The sequence below is a fragment of the Charadrius vociferus genome, unplaced genomic scaffold (genome assembly GCF_000708025.1).
Source record: "Charadrius vociferus isolate BGI_N301 unplaced genomic scaffold, ASM70802v2 scaffold255, whole genome shotgun sequence".
NCBI lineage: Eukaryota > Metazoa > Chordata > Aves > Charadriiformes > Charadriidae > Charadrius > Charadrius vociferus.
The window spans coordinates 4,266,513-4,287,759 of NW_009648785.1; the positions used below are offsets into that span (position 1 = coordinate 4,266,513).

The 21,247-nt window shown below is 39.4% G+C and overlaps 1 protein-coding gene across 2 annotated transcripts in view; it reads right to left on the reverse strand.

Moving 5' to 3' along the window:
- The window catches only part of DIP2C (DIP2 disco-interacting protein 2 homolog C (Drosophila)), a 149,197-nt gene that overhangs the window by 36,272 nt on the left and 91,678 nt on the right, over positions 1–21,247 (reverse strand). For both annotated transcript variants that reach the window (XM_009886781.1, XM_009886779.1), the window contains 8 exons: positions 19,286–19,409; positions 17,432–17,553; positions 14,609–14,720; positions 14,395–14,489; positions 12,939–12,953; positions 11,557–11,687; positions 2,034–2,202; positions 891–1,061 (listed from right to left, as the gene is read on the reverse strand). In XM_009886781.1, coding sequence (XP_009885083.1) covers positions 891–1,061; positions 2,034–2,202; positions 11,557–11,687; positions 12,939–12,953; positions 14,395–14,489; positions 14,609–14,720; positions 17,432–17,553; positions 19,286–19,409 — 939 coding nt within the window. The remainder of the gene's footprint in view (positions 1–890; positions 1,062–2,033; positions 2,203–11,556; positions 11,688–12,938; positions 12,954–14,394; positions 14,490–14,608; positions 14,721–17,431; positions 17,554–19,285; positions 19,410–21,247) is intronic.

Genomic DNA, 21,247 nt, shown 5'->3' on the forward strand with positions numbered 1-21,247 from the left:
TCAGGAAAGCATGTCTTAAGATTCTTTATCTATTTATCAAAGATCAAGATGTATATTACAGTCATGATAGAAACGACATTCTTTATTCTAGATAAGAGAAATGTAATAACATAAAAAATGGCTGAATCTAATGCCAGATAAATTTAAACTAGAAATAAGGCACAATTAATTAAAAATTTAACACCTTATAAAAAGGCAAGTTAACTTTCATCACTTGAAGTCCTGAAAGATAAAACAACACACTGTAGATCAGCTTAAAACTATTTGCTTGATGTAGTTATCACTGTATGAAAACCTAGAGGCTATTCAGAAATTCAGACCAGACAGCTACAGTGCTCCATCTGTTCTTAAAATCATGACTCAATAAAGAATCCCGGAGAATGCAAGTTAAATCCTATATTATCCCTGGGTACTTTCTTCTGATTAGTGGATCAAAACAGAATGAAAGAGATCTAGCAAAATAATTTTCCATTGTAAGCAATAAACTGTGTGCAGAAAATATGTCTAGTTAAATAAGTAATGGTTGGAATTATTTTCTAAACAGAAGCAATTCATTTTGTAACATACTAAAGTAAGCACTTGGACATTGGATTTTACATTACACGACTAAATACTATTTTTGGAACACAGAATATGCATTCTGTCTCTACTATGTGCTTTTCTGAATTACTGTATTCATGGGCAGAATAAATGCTATGATTGCAACATAAGAAGGATGAATAGTTGACAAAGTAACAGAAATTTACTACCTGTATGTGCAAGAACATTAGTACCACGTGCATTTTCTTAATATGTCTACAATCAAGCAGCCAAAGGAAATATAGTGAATGCTTCTTGCTGAAAACCATTTTCCTAAAACAACTTTGAGCTTAAGGAGTGAAAAATCTTACCTGCAAACATATTGCCAGGTTAACTCTACAGCCAAGTGATGTGCTGACAGCCCGTGGATGGAGACCAAGGTCTTTAAATAATTTTGAAAATGACTGAGTAAGAGCTATCCGAGGTCGTTCTTCAGCCACTACCACACATGTCCGTACACGTGAAAGGTCCAGTCCCCTTGCCTAAAAAGAAGATAAAATGTAACAAAGGCCACAAATGGGCAGATTTAACGAAAAACAGTTAGTAAGACCTAAGACTATTATGTAGGTATTATGATTCAAGAGGAACAGCAGAATAGAGGCTAAGCTGCCAGTACAATTTTCACCTTTCCCGCAGGCCGGATGGCCAGATGACAGTCTAATAGCTGTAGAAGAGCAGACATACTTGCTTGTCATCTCAACGTTAGCACGCAGGACGAGATGGGTATGCTAATTCTGAAGGGAGGGAATGCTGTTTCCCAATATTAATTCAGAAAGCCAGCGAATAATAGCAAATAGGAAGCAGTGTCTAGCCTTGGAAAAACTGATTTGGAAATTATCAAGCGAGGATGGTAAGGGCTGGACACATCATTAGTATCAGTATCCCAAGATCGAATTTATTTCAGTAGCATACCGGAAAATCTAGATGACTTCAGAAATGTAACTGGCTACGTGGCTTTTAATTCGGGGGTGGTGGGGGGAAAGAAGATACACACTTTCCCCATACTCCCTCCTCAACAAGGACAATCCAGTTAAACGATACAGTACTTTTAAGTATGTGATTATGTAACTACAGCGGCCAAAACCAAAATAGTACTTCATCTAATCAGGGAATTCATAAAACATAATATACAATATAATACTCCTTGGGCCTCTTGGATGTTTACACCTCTGTTTTCCAACACTTGCCTATCAACACAGGCTGCACACAGATCAGAAAGCTTTGGTAAATAGAAGCCTTTCCTTGATGTTTAAAAGCCTTGTGATCTGAAAGAGAATGACTGATACTCATACATAGCCTTTGGCAAGGAATAACACGGGTTCTGTGGAAGCTGCCCTTGCACTCTGACGGTTTTCTCCTCGCTGCAGACATTTAGCACAGCCGTTCATGGCAGGGAAGGCTCCCAAACACCACCGGGCAGGCGGCAGGTTGTGCAGGACGGCAGAATTACTCACCTTCAGTGACTCTGTTTGCGAACCAAGTCCCTTAGTACAAAGCTCCATGACCGAATAGGAACAAAAAGTGTCTCTCACTTTGTACTGACTCACAGCAAGAAGCCACAGAGCAGGATTGGTCTCCAGTTCTGAGGGAGGAATCAAAATAGACTGGTGTCCTGAATAAACGCTGTAAAGACACAAGATTCATTAACGCACACTAAACACCAGTGTGCACAGACATTTACAAGCCATGGGGCATTAGAATATAAAGTTTATCACAGCACTGGATGAGCCCTGTAATGTCTCACAGCGCTTTACAGGTCCAATAGTTTAACATGAAGTTTAACTCTGTTTTTTGCTATACCTTCAAACTCTATGAGGAATCCTGAGGAGTGCAGGCAGAATATGCTCCTAAAATACTAATTTATTTAAAATGCCTGTGGACTTTGCTGTTAGAACTGTACTGAGGAGAGCAAAATAGCTCAGTTATTAATGGTGCTAATAAACAGTATTATAATATCAACAAAAATTATGTGTTGCTGACAAATAATTAAGATTGAGTAATTATCATTTTAAGATACCTTGATTAAAAGAGTACTTGATTGCTTAATATGGAAATAACCTCTCTCCTGCTGAGGCAAGCAAGAGGTTTGCAATCATTTTCACGGGAGTAAATCTGGCCCAAATTTAACAACCCTTGTGGCTTTAAATTTATTCTGTGAAAGTTTTATGAACTTCTAAAACCCAAATATACTACATCTCTTGTTTATTGGCTACCCAGTGAGCGTAAGTATTGAGAAAAGATGCTTATCAGGGTCCCCTGAAGGAAACAATTATGTCAGAGCTAATTTCTCTGGTACCCAAGATTCTCCCCAAAGGAAAAAAATATTCCCAATTTGATGTCTTTATTTCCCGTGGGTCCTATGTTGTTTGCTCATTTCAGACAGGCAGATTTACCATCAATTTTACAGTCCTCTCACATCTTTATTTGTGATTTGTAGATATTTCAAATCGGAATGGTCATAACATAAAACCCCCAAATCATAGAAGTTCTGAGAAAGGACTATAAAGCCCCAGAGATTTATGATGCGCATGAGAGAAATTCATTTGTGACTTGAGAACTTGAAATGCCAGCTTGGTAAAGTAAAGCTGACGTTTTCAAAGCCAAGTGCCCGAGGTAAGACATGAAATGGAACTTTATTTTCAGGAATATGAGCATCTCTCTAACATTTAACATTAGGAAGAAGATACACACCTTTGCCATTCTTGAAGATGGGCTGCTCACGCAGCTTCCCTCCTTGGTGAGTGAGTGCCCCCACTCCCCCCAAACCCACACGAGAGTGTTTTCAAAAGCTGTGCAATTTAGAACAAGGTTCGTGTGACCTGGACATCTTTACTTGGTATGATAAAGGCATAAAAGGTGTACAAGTCCAGCCACAATGGCAGTTAATAATCCAAATAGTTTAGGTCTCTGCTGGAGTATGAGCCAGAGGATGTCATGGAATATGTACGAACTACAGTTCAAATAATTTCATTTATCACAGAGTAAAAATTTTATCTTTGACTGCTTGTCCACATTTACGCCACTCTTGATGATTCATGACCAGTGTCTTGCCACGAAGCGATGTGTTCTCGGATACGGTTGACATAACGACTATAGCACAGGACAGTCAAATGAAGCATTATGCTTTTATGTTACTTTTATGGAATGAGAATAAAGTATGACTGAACCTTGAGCATGTGCTTCATAAACATGTGAAAAGAGATGCTGGCAAAGTTACCCAAGCCTGAAAGGAGTATGCCCTGAGCTCAAGTGACAGATCAAACCCAGCGAGGGAGTAGTAACAGTTTTTACTGTAAATATTACCTCACTCTTTCTCAGCCAGTTTTTCAGAGAAGACCAAAAGGTCTTAGTTCGTTGCAAATTTAAAGTTAGGGCCCCACAAACAATCAAGGTGTGTGATCTGTCAGCTAAATACATAATTCTTACGAACAGGAAGCTGTAATGAGCTCCAGTCTGTACAAATACGGTATATAGAGATTCAGTATCAAACCCTTCCCCCTGTCCCTGAACTCCTCTAGCTGATGCAACCAACTTCAGGAGATAAAAAACCCTGCACAATAATAAACAAGCTGGCAGGGGGTCAAATGTGGGAGAATTATTACTCAGAACCACATTAAGATCCCCTAAGTGCCACTTATTCAAATGGACAGAATATTCCAAAATAAAAACAAAATCAAAAGAACAAACTTTATTCCTGTACTGAAGAGTGCCCACACAAACTCCACAGTAATAAGGTAGGAAAAAGGTGCACTGCTTTCAGTAGAAGAACAGAAAATTGATTCCAAGTGCACTTTACCAAAAAATGGATGTCGTAAGTGGTGGAATTTGGGAATACAAATTTACACTGAAGACAAATCTTTTCCCCCTCTGCAACACTAATGAGTGGGGGTGAACTGTCTCCCTCTCTTGATCAACTTATTCTGGATAAACAAGAATGATACTTGGGTTTGCTCTTAACCAACCACCATGCAGCAAAGCATGAGGATTCGGATGCAAAATAGCTGTATATTCTCCAGACTGAGGGAAAAACAACACTGTTATGATCAGACTGAGTAAAAAACTCACCGATTAGACAGAAATAAATGAAGATGTTGCTAGTACCTTTCCTGAGTTTTCTAATCCCTCAGAAATACTGCAGAGTTCAGAATTAAACTGCCGAGCAGCAGGAAATATCTAGCAGGAAGGAAACTTTCTGTGGCGCAGAACCTCAGACATGTGCTGCTCTTGTCTACAGTACATAAACCTACAGAAAGATGATACTATGCCTGGAAACTTGATGACCAACACAGGCTTTGCCTACTGACCTGTGGTTTAATAACCCATGAGTATCACCTGATTTGCTAGAGCAGTTGGTGGAGCTGGGAGAAGAACTACAAAGACATACTTCATAGGTGAATGTGCCAGTGCCACAGCTGAAGTGCTTTATGCAGCACCTGGCCACCACAATGTCAGTCATAACTTGGCTCACCTCAATCTCAGAAACATTATACAGGTTTTGTGAATCACTCCAAGCAACAAAACGTTCCTGGTAGCCACATATCTTTGCAAATGGGCAGACTTTATACTTCCATGCTAACCCCCAAGAAGCTGTATGTCACTGATGTTTTGATGGGGAGAAGCTGAGAAAAAAAGATTCGCCCTTGTATAGCTGATTGAAACATTTTTACCACTCCAGTGGGTTCAAATCACTGTGAGATGTTAGAAGGTGTTTGCTTAGTATGGATGCCAACAACCAAGCGGAGTACCACGCACTTGAACAGACTGCAGTTGTGGAAGGCTGCTTTGGAGACGCTGGATAAAGCCAGATATGGTCCCAAACCTATAGGAAGTTCTGTCCGTGCTGCTTCCATTTAATTCTAAGTATGGTAGAGATGTTTGGTAGGTACATCTAGGTATGGTACATTCTAGATATGGTAGAGTTAATCCTGAAACTGAGGCACTGAACAAATGCATCTCACCTTGAAACACAACAGTCTTCAAGAGATGGTTAAGCTGTCAGCTCATACTGGAAGCAACAACACCGTGTTGAACACTGTTGCATCAGGGGGATCAGATAGGATATTAGGAAAAGTTGGAGGTTTGAATATAAATTGTAGAAGCTAAAATTACCGTTCTGAAATTGCAACAATATACAACATATTGGAGTAGGCGCGAGAATTTATTAATATAAACACTGGGAAGGAAACTGAAGCGAGATTGTTTCTTCCATGGATGTAGAAATCTGTTGTCATGGAAGTAACTCTGTCTTGTGATACAAGTCTTACAACAGGAGTAGACAGTGCAGAACCGCAGAGACTATCTGACAGACCTGGACATCTGTTTATCAGTCTCCAACATTTTCAGAAGATGCAAAAGGAGTAGGCAAAACAGAAGACAAAAAAGGAGAGTGACTACAGAGTATCCCTGCATCACCTTGTCACCATGACTTTTGGGATGCAGACACAGAGTGAGATGCAGTGGCAGCTGAGGTGGGAGATCACCTCTTAGAAATCCCCCCCTTTTAGGGGACTGCAAAACAATCTGGGGGAAAAAAAGCATTCACGTGCTAGGTTAATGGTTGGACTTGATGATCTTAAAGGTCCCTTCCAACCTCAGCAATTCTATGATTCTATGATTCTGTGACAAAGCCTTGGATTTTGGCAGTAAGTGAAGAGCCTTATCGGCCTGCACTAAGCAAGGGCTGCCCAAGGACAGGAATACTCAAGTTAAATGCACCAGGATGTATTTTGGTATGACGGTGCCATCTGATCACAACACCGGTTCCACTGCCTGGCAGGCTGTTTTGGCAGCATACGGAGATGCCTGGAAGGACATCTTGGCAATTAACTGTTCCACTGAATCAAAGATTTACCCCATGTTGTGCTGAGGCAGATTAACAGTAAAGTCTGAGGTTTTATTATAGTTCCAGAAATTTCATCAGGGCAATAAATGCTGACAAATGGCACCTGCAATTTGCAATTGCATTCTGGCAGGCTGCTGACCTGTCACTGCCCATACTTCTGGTGTCCTCAGGTGTTACGATCTGCTTTCCCATTTAACTGCAGGAGGCAGGTAGGTACTGCTGAGTCTTATAAGTACATGCATTTAGTTTCTGCATTTCTACAGATGATATTTGGCATTTGGTGATGAGGGACAGGTATGCAAATTGGGCGTTTGGTATGGCCTGAAATAACTGAGTTGCCATGCCCATAATTCACAGTCTGTGAAAAGAGTCAGCATGCTGAGGGAACCTGAACGGGACTGAGCAAAAGCCTTCACAATCATCAGGACCAGAGCTTGTGGGAAGGATGGTACAGGCCACTGAGGAGAGTGTCTGGGCATACGTCTGACCTAGGCTTCACGGGACTTGGGCCAAAACTAAATCTTCAGTTCTGGAGACCCACTACATTCCCAAAAAAGGGGCTTTTAGAGAACAAGTAAAGGACCTCACACCACCTGCAGAATCCAAAGATGCCCAGCTGGCTTACAGTGCACTAACAGCATGACTGCACATGGTAAGCAGATAAGCAATCAGTACTGGGGAGAGAGAGAGAGAGAGAGATACCTTACAAAGAAGTCTAATTAATGTACAGCAAAAGGGGTCATTGTGTAGGGTGTGCACATTTTCCCAGAAAGGAAAAGATCTCACCCATAAATCTTGACGGGGTTCTGGTGCTCAGAATAGGTCCAGTCTCTACAACTTCCACAGTAGAGTACTGGGAGCTCGTGAGAGAGGTGCCATAACCCAGCACTCTGCTTTAACTCAAGCTCTGGTATTGGTACCCCAATCAGATACTCATAAGTCTTTGGTTAAGAGTGAAATGCCAGTATTTTGTTCCTGTAGTGCCTGCACCACCTTCTGGGACGGTGCTGTCTGCCCAGAATGAGAGCCGGAGGTTAATTTGAACTTCTTGTCACTCGCATGTCTTGAAAAGGCTTTAACCTCCCCCTTTCAGAAACATGTTTCAGCAGTCTCTGAGCCTCACGAGGGAAGCTTTCGAACATGGCTCCAGGTTGCTCCTGGGCACTTCTGAACTGATGTGTAACTTCTCATTAGGAAGCATGTTGTTGACGGCTCCTGAGCACAAACACATCACACAGCAGGACCAGATGTGGGAATCATACAGTCACGTGGTGGAACTTGGGGTGCTCAGGGCCATTTCAACACAAAGTCCCTTTATCTAAATACTTAAAGCAGGTGAGCAAGTTTTAAAAATTGGCTATGTTCATATCCTTCACTTTCCACGTCAGAATTATCCTTTTCTGATGTGGCATTTAAGGCTTCTTTGTGCAGTCTTATCTTTATTTTGCTATAAATGGGCTGGAAATCGGGTGAAATGCTCATGCCTGCCAGATATCTTCAAGTCAGCCTAACAAACCTAACAATAATTAATGAGTCCTAGCACACTGAAGTTTTCTACAATGCAGTTCTCATGCTAATGCTGCAATTCCTTACTTACTTCTTGCACAATTCCACCTGTTTGCTTAACAAGAAACCTTGCAGTATCTTGCTGCAGCACCACAGGGGACTTCAGCTTGTGGCTACGGAACAGAGACAGCAGGAGCAGCGCAGGAGAAAGCCACTTCACTGCACCTTACCTGGAAAGCCTTCCCGGGACCGATTTATAGCATTCACGCTATTTATTACATGGCCAATCTGGACCAGAAAATTTGGTTCCTGTGGTCAAGTCTGAGTCTTACTGACTTGCACTATTACAATCTTAGTTTCTGAGAATACATTTAAAATTTATTTAAAATTATTAATTTACTTAAATTTAATTTCAGCAAGGACACTTTTATCTTCCAGTAGTAAAAGCAGAACTGCAATATGGGTTGGCTTAGCTGAGCTAAAATGCAGGGAAAATTCTTATTCTATTGCATCACTCAGAAACTATCAATTAAGTCAGTCCTTACTAAAGAACTGTAGAATGCTCTATTCTGCCCCACAGTGAGCAGCATTAAGATAGGGACATCTTAATTTCAGGAGGCAATTTTGAACAATGGGATTTTTCATTTTTTTTACATTGGAGGACACTTTTTTTTTTTCCTTTAAAGAATGTAATACATTTTAAAATGTAATGCAACACAATTCAGAATACTAGGATCGTCCTCTCATAATGGATAAATGAGGTTATGGAAGAGAAAAACCCCAAAATAATGTATTCTTTTACTGAATCATCAGTAAGAACCTGTTAAAATCAGGAAGTTTTGGGTTTGTGAACTCGCATAGGGCTGATGACTGCTGCCACACCCAGGACGTGCTGTTCAATGTCAACGGTTCTAAGGAAACCCTGCTGGAGCATACAGCCAGTTTAGAGGGAATGTGGTCAATCCCATTATTTTTAAAATGTATTGCTCTGCTTTGCAAGGTTTCTTTTCTTTATTATTTTATACCCTTTAGGCTATAAAATAATAAATTTTTCAAAAGTAAAAACTTTGCAAAACTATGCAATATATTCCAAACTTACCAAAGGGCTGGCTCCATGCTCCAGCAGCTTTCCTAAGTAGCTTTGACCTCACAGAATGGGGCATTCTGGGGCACCGCAGTGGAGCAGGCCAGCACAACATCTAAGCACCTACAACAGGGGTAAAAGGTTAGTTCTTCTTTCATTCCTTAGTCAATGCCTCCTTTGGTCTAGTTAATAAAGGGATCAAAATGTACTTGTCATTTCAACTGCACCCAGCACAGGAGGTTGCTTTCTCTTCCCGTTGGGCTCCTAAAACGAAGAGTTCCTATTTAGCTCTCAAAACCCCCTAGCTGATCAAAAATTGAAGATCTAACTTCATTTCCATATGCCATTAGAAGTATTAATTTAGTTAATGGAGTGGTGACAGACAATCACAACTTTACAGTAGAATCCTCTGAGGTAGAAATCTGGGCTGTAAAATGCTGGGGAGGATTTTGGTATGTTGAACTACGAAGAGTAGTTGCAAAGCTTTAAGTTATGAACAGTAAGAGTCTAATACCCTCCAGGATGTATTTTTTGCCATCACATCAAATGATATTCATTTCTAAAATAGTAATGAAATGGAAATTAAGTTTGTAAGTGGAATTAATGAAGCTGTATCTGTTGTCAGCTTTCTCTAAATGACAGTTGCAATTCCAGCAGCCTGCAATTTTTCTGGTTTTATAGGAACAGGGGATCAGTGGCAAAGAAGAGATTGACACGATGGTTCATAAGATTAGAGCGTTGCTGGCCTGATCTCAGTTCCTTCAGCTCCCTTGTTTCCTTTTTCTTCTTTGAAAAAGCTACAAAATTTTCTACTCCTTCTACAAGCTACAGAGGGGCACAGACCTTGATTGCTTTCTCCCAGAGGCTTGCTGCCTTACTCACTTGCCAGCCATAAACAATCTTCTCCTCCTAAAAGGCTGAACACTTTCCATATTGGGAAGGACCTAAGGGCAGTAAATGCTTATTTGTTGCAAATAAGGTTCTGGAAGAAATAAAAACTTCTGTATTCAGGAGTGTCATGGGCACCACAAATCATGTGGGTTTTGGACAGGTCAACATTTATGTGCATTTTATGGCTCCATCATGACGTTGCATAGAAGTTATTCTTGGACGCTCCATATCCCAACATTATCCCATACAATAGCACCCTCCTTAGCTGAACTGTCCTATGGTGCTCTACAGTCTCTCCCTAGTCCCACAGAATGCACCGTGGCAGATTTGGCTTAGCCCCCAGCAGAGTGAAGGTCTAACAGTGTTCCCATCAGGGCATGCTGGAACACATAAGTCTACGTAAGAAATATTCAACTGACTTAAAAAAATCAACATTTTAAAAATTTAATTTAAGTACAGTGATTTAATTAAAATCTCAAAATTTATGAAAGGTTTTCTGAGTTTATTTGCAGCCTCAGTATTTTTGGTTTGGTGTTGGCGAAATAAGATGTTGAAAATAAATTATTTTTCAAAACAAAGAAATCTCTAATCCCTATGTAAAACCTGAAATAATATTAAGGCAAGTATAGTTTAAATCAAGAAGGACTGATCAAGAATGAATAAGATAATACTATTGGCCCATTTAGTATTTAATAAAAAATATTTTAAAAGGGAAAAAAACAGGCCAATAGCCTACTTTAAAATAAACAATACTTGCTGAAAACAAATTGTTGCAGTTTTTATCAAATAATGCTTCCTTCAGATATTTAGTAAATTGGTAAAAAGTTTATCCAGTCTATTTTCATTGCCCTGGATTACAATCATTTTAGCAACTAAAAACAGCAGTAGTGTTAACACCAAAGTACTTTCTATGGAGGGAACAAAAATGCCAGACTACTGTCGCTCTAAGATGTCTTCATAAAAATGTGCTCCATTAACACTCCCATAGTTCTTTCCCTTTGCCTCTGCATCAACCCAGCTAACTTTAAAAAAAAATAAATCGATAGAACTGCTTTCAGTGCTGAACTGTAATTTCCCTGGAGTATAGAGATTGACAGAATTGTTAAATTTCTAAACTTCTTATTAACAAAAAAGCTGATTCACATTTCACTAGAAATGTTTTTTTCTGATAGCTTTGCTACCGCCATAGAAGTACCCTCCTGCAAGTAAACACACTTCAATGTCTCTGCAAAAATCACATCCGTAAGTCCCACAAATGAGGAAGTCCCCAATATCTACTCGTGCTTTCAGATTAGAGAATGAAAAAGCGGACAGCAGGAAACCAATTCCTTAAGGTAATATTGGTAGAGCGCTGCCTTCATCAAATAAAACTAGCCAAACTCTGCAGAGGCAGCAGTAAAACAGCAGGAGGTCAATGAGCAGCCATGTTGATGCTATGCACTCCTAAGTCGAAATAACCTATGCCCGTGCCCCACTCAAACAAAGCATATTCTCCACACAGCACTCTCCATATAGCTTCCAGCAATTCCAACTGCCTATGTCACTCCCAGAGGTATTTTCTGTTCTTCCCATCCTTTTATCACTCACATCATCTGGTTTGTTGTGTTATAGTACAATGGACATGGTATTTCAAAAGGTTGAAGAAAAACCTCACCTGCAGAGGCACCAGAGGACAAACCCAAGTCCACAGTAGGGGTCCAAGCAGATAGCGACTTCTCTGGAGGGATAAAGCTCACACTGCAGCTTAATAGAACGACAAAAGGCACTAGTGGCTGCATGAGACATCTGAAAGACAACAGCAAAGTAATTAAAATGATCAACTATGTCATTCGGAAGGCTCATTCCCCAACTGCGCCAAGTGCTTAAATCAGTTACAGGATAAAGAAAACAAATAAATATTGACTTTGTGCTCGGTGTAAACACACATGTAATTTATATCTAAGAAAACATAATTTTCCTTCAAGAGGGTATCCAAATAACCGTGAAAGGGGAGGGGAGACAGAATGAATGATAAGTCTGAAGTGATTTAGGGAGAAAGCTATGAGTGGTTTAAAGATGTGCTCCAAGCTGTATGCAAAGCTAATGATAACAAGCTAAGCTTTCTGGAAGAACACAGGAATGAATGACTGTCGGATCTGAATGATGTATTTTGTTGATCATCAGTAACATATTTCTAAGTACATGCTTCCTAATACAATAAATAAAAAATGCCAACACGCTTTTTAAACTGAAGAGGATTTTGCATGGAGAACAGTAGTAAAGACCTAATCATTCAGTGATAAAGATCCCCAATAAACTTAGTAGAGGTTCTGTAAAATGTCTTCATGTTATCCAGCTCCTAATTGAGAAACAGGCTCTTAAAATCTTGGTAAGAAAACTCTCCGACAGAAAACAAGCAGAAAGTAGAAACAAAAAACCTGATCAAAAGAAAATTCTTCTGATTTTTTTTCTTCTAGTGTTAGGATGTTTCCCACACTCACCCATCCTGGCTTAGAAGTTCTAACTACAGTGGGAACAGAATTACATCTTTTAATCTTTGTCCTCTCTGTTAATAACAAGAAAAATACCCATGTTAGAAATATAGCCTGGATAGAATTTAACTCCTCTAACCTTTGATCTCTGCCACATACAGAGCTTGTTGCCTTATATACTGTTAGAGTCAATGGAGGGGAACAGGTACTCGGAAAGTAAAATTTATTTGACCATAAGGTGCATAAGGGAATAAGCCTCCAGAAGTGACGTTTTCTCCATTGCCAATGAGAGCCGTAACTGAGGCTGGACCTGTTCCAAGTGACACACAAGGACCAGCTCAAAACAGGTATTCACACAATGACCATCTGCAGTTTGCAGAGATTAATTCTGCTCTAGCTGAATCAAGACCACTTTTTCACAGAGGATTAAACTAAACTCTGTAGGGCCAGAACTGGTGTTATTCTGTGAATTTTTACATAATACTGGGTGCAAGTTACTGAAAAAGTTGAGAGCAAACATAAGTGGAATCTACCACTTCCAAAGGGATTGCAAAACATTTATCACCTTTTCAGAAGCCACCTAAGTTGTTTAGCCCTTTTTTTTCGTTTTAATTTAGCACTATTGAATTATGAATATAAGCCTTGTGGCCTCTTATGATCCTTTTATAATTAATTAATCACTAGTGATGGTAACTGTCTACATAAACCTGCAGAGTCAGTGATCTGTAGGCTTTGTGACCCAGATATCAGAAGCTAATCAAGAATTCCTTGACAGATTTATCTGTATTTCCCTTTAGCCACATTAAGAAAAGGTTGGTCGACTTGCCCTACCTTTGACTGTCTTCGAAGTTGTCCGGATACTGACTTTGCACAGTTAGTAGTCATTCTGCAAGTCTGATGAGGTGAAATTCAGACCTGACCTAATATGGATGATTGCATCTGAAATGATCATTTAAGGGTCCCTTTAGAAGAAATGAAGACTTATGTGACATTCACTCTGTTCAAAAATAGGTGTTTCAGATAAGTCAGAGAAATTACACCCTAAAAGTCCCTGTTTCTCTCTGTTTTTTCCTGAGGAGCCCAACGACTAGATGACTAGTCCACATCTGCAGGCATTGTGGCTATTTAAAGTTAGATGAAATGAATCTTCCAGGAGTGCCCAATCTGCGACCATTAGCCAGCTCAGCCATTTAACCTCGGGCTGGTCACTTCACTGCTCTCTGCTTCAAATTCTCCGTCTGAAATCTGGGAAACTGATGCTTTTTTTGTTTATGAAGTATACTGACAGCTTCTGAAAATAGATGGATGATGCCAAAGAGTATGAGAAATTCAATATAGGCTATAAGTGTGATATGTCAGCAGAGATTGCTGAAGCAATCATAATCCTTGGATAGGCAGCAAACAGGAGTAAGGAAGTAACAGGTCAAAGTAAGACAGTGATTTTACCTCTGCCTGGATAATATGTAAGTTAGCAGGTAGATAAAACAGCTTTGATGAATTGTGGCTAAAGGGTTAGATAAAACGACAGAATAGAGATTTAAAGAGCTCAAGATGCTTGAGCCTGTCAAACAAATCCATCAATGAATTTTTTGCTGCTTACTCTAGTATTGTACCAGGTGAATATAGAAGAGAAATCAGCAGTTTGCTTAATTGCATGGAGAATTTTGAAAACCAATGGCTAGCAGTTGAGTTGCAATAAGGAGGAAACAATGAATGGGCACTGGAACAAGTAGAAAAAGGACGACTGAGTCTCCTTTCCGTCATAAAATGGAAATAATAGAAGTGTCAGTTGAAGAATGCTTCAGGCAGACAAGCTAGTGGGCTATCCGCAGGGGTGTCGGAATGAAATTTTTCATCTGAGGAGGAGGAGAGAGGCTAAACTCGCCACACACAGTACTGTAGTGAGTACAGCAGAACTAATTTAATGTTAACGGAATCAATTAATGACTGCAAAGGGGAAAGCAATTCAATTTCTGTTACCAAAAATCAAGAGGAGTTACAAATCAGGAGCAATGTACCACCTGCCAAGTTGTGGAGACACTGAAGTCAAGGTAAGCAAGTGTTTCAGGGTTAGAAGGTTTGTAGATCTGTGCAGGCCGCTTCTTTGGCAAATCATCTAGTGAAAATAGAGAAAGAAAATGTGTGTATCTTACTCCCATGACAGATAGACCTCTGAGTGCTTGACAAATACGATGATAAAAGAAGACACAGAGGTCCCCTAGCCTTAGTACTCACCTGTATCCAGTACCGGAGGCCATGTTCTGACATCCACTGCTGCTGCCGCCTCTCGCGACCGTAACAATTTACATATTAATTGTGTAGTCATTAAGCAGGCAGAGCGACTCACCTAGGAATTTAAGAAATAAATAATAATGCAATGGGATACTGATAAATTCTCCCATGAAAATGAGCAAGACCATGATTTATTTTCTGCCAGAAGAGGACACAAGTATATTAGTCTTGTTTTCCAATCAGGAGGTGGAAAGATGCACAAAAAATGCAGCTCACAAAGCAGACAGTCTCATCTGAGTTTTACAAATCACATGCAAAATGCACTTTGAGAAGAGTGTTGTAGTGAAACTAAAGGAACCTCAATAGTGATAATGTGACTTTTCCAACACATTATGTCACTTATCAACCCAGAATGCCAGTACAGAACACTGTGACCAAAACATTTCCTATGTGATGGTAATATATCTTGATTTATAAACAGTATTTTCACATAAACCAAAACCTAGCCTGACATTCCTACGAACAATTTTACTAACTTAAGTCAATTTTGTGTTAGCCATATTTTTCCAATTCCTGTGGTAGTGATAAACCACTGGGAACTATTCTGATATTGGCAAAAGTAGGTCTAGACCAGAAATCGTGCAAGTGGCACTAAGAGATGAAATGGTGAGTTTACTGCAAATACCATCTGCACTGAATTTTAGATGACACATGCTGAAGGTATCCTCCTTTTAGATTTGCTATTTTTTAAAATTCATAGCTAGCAACTACAAGAATATTTCTTAGTGATTATAAAAATTCATATATTTAAGGAAATAATCAGACAAACATGAACACTGTTAATCACTGAAGATAGTACAGAAGAAAAAATGAGAAGATAGCACCATTCTTCTTCTCCCTGAATCTGTGCAAATATTGCTAGGAGTATTTTTTTCTTTAAGGAATCTGAAACATTTCATTGGGCACTGAGTTTCCAATATTCAACCTAAGGAAATCAGTAACCATATGTACACTAAATTTTACCACGGAGCAGAAGAGATCAGCTTCTGCTGACAGTAATCTCAAGGAGGTCAACTTTATAGGTCAACTTTAAGGAGCACATGAGGAAATTAGGTGCATACAAACACTGATCCAAGCTTTATTTACTTCCTCTATCCCCATGATTTCCCTGTATGGAGATTCTAAATATTTCAAGTTAAAAGTGAAGACAAATGAAGCCAGTGCAGCGTCCCTCAATCCAGTCATGTCACTGCCATGGCAAGGCAAAGTAATTCTTATGTATCTAATCTTAATCTATGAAAATCTTGATTTGGGACATGATGAAGCCATAAAACAAAAGGGATTTCAAGAGTTGGTGGTTACTAGCCCTCACAGGAATTATATTATCTGGAAGATCAGGAGGCTCATTAAAATACAGAATGTCCATGCCTGGAGAACAGAAAGTTGGAGGTAAACACATAGGGACGGTGGGAAGGAGAAAGAAGACATCTCAGTTCCAGGTTAGCAACTGCTTGAGATGGCGCTCAATAATGTTCTGTTATATTTTACTACTGCCAGTTCATCACCAAAACACAATTTTGTAGGCCAAATTAAGCTCAGAAGTCATTTTTACTGACTTTGAAAGGTGCTGTGTAGACATATAGCATGTCAGAGCAGGCTTTGACCCCATCACATCAAGAAATTTGTATGATTGCATTGGCAATGAAGGAACAGTCTCAGTATTTTAATTTCTACAAGGTCATCCCTCTCCAAAATGAAAGAAAATCTTGTGTAAAACAGAGCTGAGAGGCTTTTAATTCAAACTGGCTTTAATATGGCTAATAAATCTCAACATTTTATTTAAAGTTAGTCTATTGAAGGGACAATGATTACAAGTCAGCTTGGATCTGTCCTAGATTTTCATCATGAAACCACTCAGATCTAGTTTGGCTATTAAACATCAAAGGAAAAACATAATAACACATTTTACATCACTTCTATAATTTTAAAAACTGATGCTTAAGAACTGTGTGTGCCAAAATATTTAATAATGAGAACTATGAAGACAATAGGACAATTTCTCATACCTCTACTGATACTCTGTGGCATCTGATGCCATAAGGAAAGCCAAAAATTTTAACTATTGCTAGTACTTATTACTTGAAAAAATCAACATTAATTAGAAATGTTAAAATCACATTTCCTTCAGCTTGTTTTTCAGAGACTCAGAATTGCATTCAGGAGATCAGGAACAGCTAGATGTAAAAGGCTATCTCTCTGCAACCACTTTACTTCCCCGCATAACAAGCACAATGCAGTTATTTATGTGCAACAAAGACTAAACATTAGATAAAGCCAAAATCCTAAAAGAAAGCACTGAATGAAGAAGTCTGAGTAACGCTTCTCTGGGTGAGACAAAATACTGACCGACATCTTCACAACAGAACTTTGAAATTGCTTCACACTGCAGAACAATTAGATGTACAGAGCTGAGCAAAAAAAAATCACCATCAGGTCAAGCTAAGCTTTCCATTTGGAATTTTCTCATTAGTGTAGCGTTGCCAGGTGAGGAATCCTACCACTCTTGGCATAGAGCTAAATACAAGAAAGCACTTCAAATATATTTTTTGAAAGGAGTAGCATAACTGCAGCAAAACGTGACAGCAGAAGTCAGAAGGTTGTGTGCTATCAGGCAGTGTTGACTCTACAATGTATTGAAGTCCTGAATCTTTGGAAGGAATACAACTCTTCAACCTACACCACCACTCACTTAAGTCATCGTTCCTAAAGACTACGCAAATCCATCGCCCATTTAATCTACTTGTGCACTTTCAGGTGGCTGCTCACCTCCACAATCATCTTCACTGTAGGTAACGTGGTCGCTATGTTCTGGGGATGTGGAGGTCGAACTGTTATTGGCACACAGCCTGCATACAGGCATCCGTAAAATGCGGCAATCAGGTCTATTCCTGCATGAAGAACAAAACAAAAATCCTCCCCTGAAAATCAAATCATTTAATCACAGACACCTATGTCAGCATAAATATTACTTGGAACTCAACTCAGAAGGTTAAATGAGTGACTAAGCCCTTTAACAGACTTCTTTTTCAGACCCTTGTCAGTATTTGTTCAGCTTCACTGATTCCTTTCAATTGTACTGTTCTTCTGAGCATGAAAAACCAAAGGCGACACACAAAGCTGCAGCCAGATACCATCATTTAGGTGAATTCCACTTTTATGATCAGGAAGTAACCTGTTAAAAAGACTGATTTCTACAGATTAATTATCTTCCTAAACTTACATTTATAGACAAATGAGAGTCTATAAGAAGAGGGATACCCCAGCAAAAGGATGAGGTAGGATGATGCCTGTTCCTATCAGCTGCAGAAATAACATCTGGAGGTTTCATTAAGTACTGCCTTTCTCATGTAATTTTTAACCTCAGATATGCAGCTTCAACTTATCTACGTGAAATTTTACAGTTAAAAAGGGAGTCATGATTTTAAAATACTGCTTCTCATATAAAATTAGGTGATGTTCTATATAAATATTGACTGCAAGTGACAAACTGGGGACAGCACACTTCAGCTATCTAAGGAGGCCGAAAAGGCCACAACAGCACAAAGGTCCCGTGAATACTGCTGTTTGATGGCTCCCTGGTGCTGTACACAGGCTGTGATACGATGACAATGGGGGTTATAAAGGATCTGGAGTACTGGTAGGTTATTCTTCCTTCAATAAAATGCTTTATTCATGGGAAGTGAAATACAAAAAATAAAAACTGAAGTTGAAAATACTAGTCTTCTTTTGTGGAAAGGGTTTCCCATATTAACCGCTGAGAAATTACGTCTGTAAAGATTTAACCAGTATCTTGCTGCCCGTACAAACCAACTATCGCAATACAGACCTTAAATCAGAGTGCTTATTTCACCAATACACATGAAAAGCTCAATATAAAAGAGCAGCACTAAATCAGAAATTATTTCAAGCAAATGTCTAACATGGCACCAGTTAACACAAGCTAGTCTGGTCTAGTGGAAGATGTCCCTGCCCGTGGCAGGGGGTTGGAACTGGATGATCTTTAAGGTTCGTTCCAACTCCAATCATTCTATGATTCTATAAACTTAAAAGCCCTTATGTCCAAGGAAGAAAATCCAAGCCATAGAGAGATGTCTAGGTCAAAAATCTATAGAGAAAATAGAGATTATAATTTGGTATTTCTTAACCATCTGCTATTTATTAATCGTATTTCTACTCTAAAAAACCCCATGGATTGCTTCCTAGTTATTGCCATTTTTTCCCTCATGAAATGCATCACTTCCCAGAGGGAATTCAACACGTGAGTTTAAGAACACTCAGCAGATGGAAGATTTTAACAGAATTCTGTGCTCATAAAATAGTGTATTTCCAGCAAATTAAAAGAGAAGAAGTAATTAAATTTGACTGCTTATAAGACACAGGTTTTAAAAACACAGGTTAATCTTAATCTGAACCCAAAGAAATAGTATCTATGCACATAAGCAATGAGAAATTATTTTAAATATGTTCAATTAAGTTCAAAGAAATGTATGTAAGGCAAATACTTTGTGTTTTGCCAATTAACATGGATTGCAGGTTGGTAACACACCAGTGCAGCACTGTTCTATAGGGTCTTGATAAACTTTTGTGACTACCAAGATTCTGAACATAGCAGCTCTTTACCTGGTGGGTAAACCAAAGCCACGTGGTCTCCATCTTGTAAATGTCCCCTTTCCATCAACATGACAGCTATCTTCTCAGCTCGTTTATGTAGCTGGACACATGTGAGAGAGTTGGCTATTGTTCCCTGCACAGGAAGAAAGATAAATGTCACAGAAATGAATGCAATGTGCTGAAACGCTGTTTTCCTCTACACCTTAGAAGTTACTGGATGAGGTGCAGCAACAATATGTCCTGAAATCAACTTAAATATGGAAACCTTCAGCCTTATGCCAAACTGTAGCTGGAAGGAAGGAAGATGTTTGTAAGAGAGAGGAACATTCTCTATTCCCTTCTCTGTACCTTCTGCCCTCAACAGTGTTTTCCCTCTAACCAAGGGAGTACAGCAGTATGCTAACACGCTGCCCATGTAACCTGTACTCCTCCCCTTGCTACACAGGCAGCGTTCCTGCTACAGCCAGGAAAGTGCCTTTACGATCTCTGCCGCAATCTGGAGAATCTGTGGAGAGCAATCCCGAAAACTGCGCTTTGCTGTCTGCACGCTGGAGTGAAGCCAAGTGGCACAGAAGAAATACTTTAAAAGACAAGAGACAAAAGACACGGGAGAAAGCAATACTTAGTGACAGGGGAAAACAATTAGTCTGCAACAAAAGCTAAGCCCATGCATATAAATGAAATAGAGAAGAAAGGCATTTGTTGAATTTGAGTAGCTTCGGTCAGCATGAAAAAAACAGGGAAGAGACAATATGCTACAGAGTTTGGGTTTTTGGAACACTTCAAATAGCACTAAACCAAAATTATCAGACAGATCCAGTGTTTTAAATTGGATGAGTGTTAAGGTTCTTGCATTCCCTAAGTGTATATATATGTGTGTGTGTGTATATGCACACACACAAATACACATTCAGAGAAATATATACATCTGTATCACAAAATTCACTACCACAGCTGACACCTCAGAAGACAAATCTAAAAATGAAGGTGCGGGACAGCCTGACTGTGGCTAGAACTGGTCTGGCCAGGTCTGGGCTGAGATGAAGGGACAGGGCAGTATGGGAAGGGCTGCACCTCTGCCTGTGTACTTGTTCTCTGCAAAAAGAGGATTTTAGTCTCCAGTACCGCTATGATATACCTGGCACCTATCACAAGCACTAAGTTAACTTAAAACAGTGAGTCTGAAAAAAATTGGGGAAAAAAGTTAAGAAAAAATATATATACTTACTTAAAAAGAACAATGTATCAAAAATGCAATGCAATGCAATCAAAAATACTGTTATCACTATCCTTATTAAGAGAGAAAGCAAGAAGGTCTACTGTTTGAAAGAAATATTCTTTACACTCTATTTCAACAAGGCAAGGAATAATAAGTATTTGGCCTGACTGCACGTTTCTATCTACCATCATGACCCCACAAACCATGGCAGTATTTATTGACCACAGCTTCCAAGAGAAGAGAGCAGTTTGATGGAAGTCTAGCACTGGAAGTAGTGGCATGTTACCAGGCATCACTATGTGCAAACTCAAACACTGTCAACAAAAAGGACAGCTGAAAATAGAAAGGGCAAAGTCAGGTCTCTTCACAACCTTCAGCAGCCCCACTTACTGAAATGGACTTCAAACAATTTTAATCAGTCTTCTGAACAATGCACAGATTATTTCACTAAGAAAGCTTCCTCTAAAGACATGTGCAACTATATGGAGGCTGGACTAGGGATGGCTTCCATCTGTCTAGCCCTAAATATGGCCAAAGTGATCTGAGGTCTGGGTGTCCTTGTCACTGTGGACCTGCCAGTTGCCTGTTTGCATAGTCGTGGGAAAAAGAACCCTTTATATCCCCACATACATCAGAAGCACAGGCCCCACTGGCATAGAAAGGGAATTGCTGTAAATTTGTGCAAAACTTGTTTACGTTTAGGACTTCTGGCACTTGCTGCACATGAACCAGCAGAAAGACAGTGTTTATAT